The 5,133-nt window shown below is 47.6% G+C and overlaps 1 protein-coding gene across 1 annotated transcript; it reads right to left on the reverse strand.

Annotated features, from left to right (window-relative positions):
• Positions 1 to 2,696: 2,696 nt before the first annotated feature.
• LOC123094874 (transcription factor bHLH148) lies at positions 2,697 to 3,854 on the reverse strand. Its single transcript, XM_044516747.1, has one exon. The coding sequence runs from the start codon at positions 3,674 to 3,676 to the stop codon at positions 3,059 to 3,061; it is 618 nt and encodes a 205-aa protein (XP_044372682.1). The 5' UTR covers positions 3,677 to 3,854; the 3' UTR covers positions 2,697 to 3,058.
• Between the last annotated feature and the right edge of the window lie 1,279 nt (positions 3,855 to 5,133).

The raw sequence follows: 5,133 nt of genomic DNA on the forward strand, positions 1-5,133 counted from the left end.
ATGCATGTGGATGTGGTTGCATCTCCTGTGAACAGCTGAGGGTAATTGCTGTCCAATGTAGCTCACGCGCACTACATTGTGGAATTCTAGCAAAAAACTAATTCGCACTAGATAAGGGAATGGAGGGAGTACAATGATAGCAAAATTATAAGATTTATGTAGTGTTCACGTGGCAAATTTCTGCGTTAAAAAAAGATTGTGCTCGTGAGACGACAGGAATTTGCCATGTCAATAAATATGATATTTTATATAAAAAAATACCATGGTATGTTAAATAATTTGCCTCGCAAGTTTCAACAAATTTTCCATGGTCTTGAAAACAAAAACAAATTCAAAATTATAAAATTTATGCAGTGTTCACGTGGCAAATTCTGCTTGTGAGACGACAGGAATTTGCCATGTCAATAAATATGATATTACATAAAATAATAATTTATCAGGGTATGTTAAATAGATTTTCCTTAGCAAGTTCAACAAATTTTCTATGGTCCTGAAAACAAAAAGAAATTAGTTGTTAAAAGACATGCTACGTGCAATCAAACTACCTTGTTCTAATCAGTAAAGTTGGCATGCGACAATAAAATTGTCATGGTCTAAATAATAAAATTGACATGACCTAATTTAGAAAGTTACCGTGGTATTTATAATAAAATTGTCATGGTCTTGATAATAAAGTTACCATGCTATCTACTATAAAACTATCATGGTCCAATTAATAATTTAGTCATGGTCTAATTAGTAAAATTTACATGTTCTTAAAAATAAGATTGCCATGGTTCCTACAATAAAATTGCCATGGTCTATTGAACGATTAAATATGAAATTACTATTATTTGTTCAATAAAAAATGCCATGGCATAAGCACTAAATTTGCCATGCTCCAATAAGCATTTACAAAGAAAAACCATGGTATGAGAAATAAAAAAAAAGTTCATATATTTGCACATGCCCACCACAAAATGATTGTTTTAAAACATTGGGAAAATAGCCACGTGTAAAGAAAAAAAGGGGAGATATTTTTCCCACATGAACACCACAAATGATTGTTTTTAAAAATTGTGAAAATCGCCACGTAAAAAAGAGAAAAGGGGAAGCAGCTGGGATGCAATCTCAGGTATCCCAAATGAAAGCTCGCGTCCCTCAAAAAAAAAGGAATGGAAGCTCGCGGTGCCCGGTACATTGTGCAGGTATGGGTGTTGTGGGATGGAGGCCGGCTGTAAAATAAGAGCGTCCATGCCCATGCTCTGTTCCAGAGAACGATTTTTAGAGCTAAGGTGTATTCCCTCCCTTGCTTCAAGATATGTGGCCTCATCCAACGGCAATAAACATGTTCGCCGGAAAGTCTGAAAAATCTGACTTCGTCTGATTGCTTTTTTCGTAAAAAAAATTACGTGGATTTACATTCTGCGAACATACTAACATATTTCGACGACCGCCACAAAAAAAAGACATATTTCGACGACGTATTTAGTACTCCCTCCATCCCAAAATAAGTGTCTTGACCTTAGTACAACTTTATACTATGTTTAATATAAAGTTGAGACACTTATTTTAAGACGGAGGAAGTATGTAGCAGGTGAGCATAGCCTATAAATAAAGTAAGAAAAACAGCGAAAACAGTACCGTAGGCATAGGTACTTGGACAGTTGGACGAGAAAGATGACTTGAATACCTCAATACAGGAAGGAGATCGAGGACAAATGTACTGGGAGGGCGGCACATGAGGGACACGATACATACGGTTTGTCACGTAGCCCCTGGCACGCACACACGCACAGCCAGCCCATGGCGACGGACCAATCATGGCCGCGCCACATCACACCGCCCATCCCTGCCACCCGTACGGACCACGTGGACGCCTCAGCCCTCGATGACACGCGAGGCCGGCCCGTTCCGGCCCGGGCCCGAGCGACACCACGCCGTTCTTGCAGGGCAGGCCCGCGGCTCCATTAAGACCCAGCTCAGCTCCGCAGGCTCGGGCTCGACGGTGCACCGGCGGGAGCCGCTCCTCCTGTCGCCTAGCGCAGGGGCAGGGCCGTACTTTGGCTCCCTCCCTCCTCCATCCATCCGGTACCGTGGCAGGGCCAGCGGCCTGTAACGGCGTGGGGCCAGTGAGGGCGACGCGAGTGAAAAACGGGCACGGACTCTTCTGTCCCGACTGCGCGGCCGAGAGTTGTTTTTTTACCGCGCTCCTCACTGTGCATTGGTCCCCACTGAGTTTAATCCGGCGTGCCGCTCAGATCGGCCACGTGCCATTTATTCCCCCCACGTTCCTCCCACACTCCCCGTTCCCTGTTTCGAAATAAACAATGGCCCATGGCGAGGGAGCTCTTATCTTTTCCAGGAACGCCAAGCCCCTCGCCATGGACGGAGAAATTCTGCTGCCGCTATCTCGAGCTCCAGCACAACTGTATCGATTAGTGCCAAGTCGGTCGCGGTTTGAGAGATTTTGATAGCTGCATTGCAGCTCGGGCGTCACGATTGGGTTCCAGGACACATGATTTACCTACCGAGATGGAACAGAGAACCCATGACATCATTTCATCCAGGCTTGTGTTGCAGAGGATCACGCGGTAAGTATGATTAGGAGATGATGAAGGTTACATACACTCGGAGGTTAAGCGCGGTTTCCCATGGACAGAAAGCAAGAGAGACATGCATGCAACGCACCGCGCGCAGGAAAGAACACACGGTACTCGACGAAGGGAGCGCTCTGAACATTTATCCATGCCTGTTACATTTATCAGAGAAGGGATCGAAAGAGAACAAAAGAAACAAACACACGAAAGAATCCCGAGGAGAGGAGAAAGCCAAGCGAGAAGAGAATAGAACAAAACGAATGTGCCTCCACAAGTAGACAGCGAGAGAGAGAGAGAGAGAGAGGCATTACAGCATGGTTTAAATCACCAGAGTGCCATCATTATCACCAACACACTAACCGCTCAACTAACTTGAGAAACAAGAGGACAAACTAGAGAGGAGAGGCTAACTAATCGAACCCACGAGGAAGATGGGGTGAAATTTACAACGAATACACGAATCATGCACGAAGCGTGGGTCATGCCGGCGAGGAGGAGCTGCCGGAGGCTGACGACGAGGAGACGCTCGCCAGGACCTCGGCTAGAGCGGTCATGGCGCGCACCTGCATCTCCAGCGCCTTGATGTAGTCGGAGGCCTCGCTCAGGAGCGCCGGGAACGGCAGCTTGTGGCAGCCGGGAACCAGCCGCCCCAGCACCTTCGCCTTCTTCGCCAGCGCCGGTGCCTTCCCCGGCTGCGGCTGTGCGGCGGCAGCGACCGAGGAGTGGCGCGCGGGCGGTGTGGCTGGGGCGCGGAGGCGCGCGCGGTGGGCGGCCTGCAGGCGCCGGCGGCGGGAGGCGAGTATGGCGCGGCTCCAGCGCGAGCGCCCGCGGGCCGCCACCGCGAGCGCGCGGTCGGCCGCCTCCCGCACGGCCCGGCCACGCGCCGGCGCCGTGGACGCGGACGATGACCCGCCTCGGACAAGGCGGAGCGCCTCGAAGAGCTTGGACGAGTAGATCTCGTGCTCGCGCCGCGTCCGCCACTTGGAAGGCTGCGCCTCCGTCCCCGGGCCGGCGGACGCTGTGGACTCACCCCCGGCTGCCCTTTTCCGCTTCCGCTCCCTCTCATCCACCGCCGTCGAGCTCGACGTGGACGCCATTGCAATATTCTCGCAAGAGCTCGGCGGGTTGCACAGAAACCGCCAACGAAGAGCAGGATTAGGCAGCCTGTGATCTGATTGTCTCTCCTGAGCTGGGTCTGCTCTTGCCTTTGAGTTGGGACTTGGGAGAGGAGAAGAGGTGGGACGGGGGAGGTGGGAGAGGTTGGGGGATTGAATATAAAGGGGGCGGTATTGGCAAATGACAGCAGTGATGCCGCCCCCATTAGTCATGTGACTCTTTTGGATTTTTGGCTTCTTTTTTTTTTCTCCTCTGTGCTGCCGTGTTGGTTGAGTGTATATTAATGATTTTTCTTTGCTTTTGGTCTATCCATTTTGCATGTGTGACACTCGGTGTAAGCAAGCAGCTAATTATGAGGTCCACTGGGTTTGGATTTTGTGGCTCATTCTCCACCAACTGGATCAGGGAGCCGGAGGCTTCTTGCTCTGCTTCCCTCCATGCTCATGGCAGCGAAAAGGCAAGATGCACTTGTTCTCGGGCCATGCTAAAAAATTCATGGAAATGTATACTCATGTTTGATCTTCTTTTTTTACTTTATGATAACATGGACATAAGGGGCGCGTGGACGAACACGTCCCGGCTGTCCTCAACAGGGTCAAACCGGTTTTGATAGGGGAGCGATGACTCTTTCTGACGGCAGTAGTGGTCGTTCGATGGTCTCAGAATCTTGATGTAATTTTATTATATTTGAGGTACTTTGTACTTTCGATAAACTTTTATAATAGATCTGATTCTTGAAAAAACATGGACATAGGAATTAATGTGAATTTTATACGAATTTAAGAACTTACGCATAGCATGACCCATGGTCCTTCTGAAATAATATTCTTATTAAACGTAGAATTCTTGAGAGTTAAAAATACTCCCTCCGTAATCTAAATGTTCTTATATTTCTTTACAGAGAAAGTACAGTCCAAAGAGGAATAGACAGTTTTTTTTTCTTTTTTGGCACATGACGTTCGACGGAAAATTAATGCTTTCTCATTGACTTGCCTTGGGTGAGACACACAGAAAATCTGGGACCGCAATTCTTTTTTCTTTTTTTTTTGCGGGATGGGACCGTCACTTCAACCTCAGTTGGTAGTAGTGCTAATTGCCTGCATACGGTTGGTGTAGAATGCATTTTGTTTTTCTGAAATGGTGTAGAATGCATTTGTGCCACCTGAGTAAACAAGAAAACATGTTACTCCAATGAAGGAAATGGAGAAAAAGAAACAGCAAGGCGAAATATACGCCAGTAGACGGCGGCGAGATGGCATGGTGCTTTTTGATCGAAAGGGGGTGCACAGATCTGCTCTTCTTCTTTTGTTTCGTGGTCCTCCTCACATTGTAGATCACATTTGAATGGCAAACGGTACCGCGTACATAGTTACTGTGCCATAGCAACCGGACAATCAGTGAATAATCAATACACGGTATTTGGAATTGAAACATTTCC

The sequence above is a fragment of the Triticum aestivum genome, chromosome 4B (genome assembly GCF_018294505.1).
Source record: "Triticum aestivum cultivar Chinese Spring chromosome 4B, IWGSC CS RefSeq v2.1, whole genome shotgun sequence".
In the NCBI taxonomy this organism is placed as follows: Eukaryota; Viridiplantae; Streptophyta; class Magnoliopsida; order Poales; family Poaceae; genus Triticum; species Triticum aestivum.

Excerpts from the sequence above, each read along its gene's own strand:
- LOC123094874 (XM_044516747.1), bottom strand. The coding sequence starts at position 3,676 with ATGGCGTCCACGTCGAGCTCGACGGCGGTGGATGAGAGGGAGCGGAAG.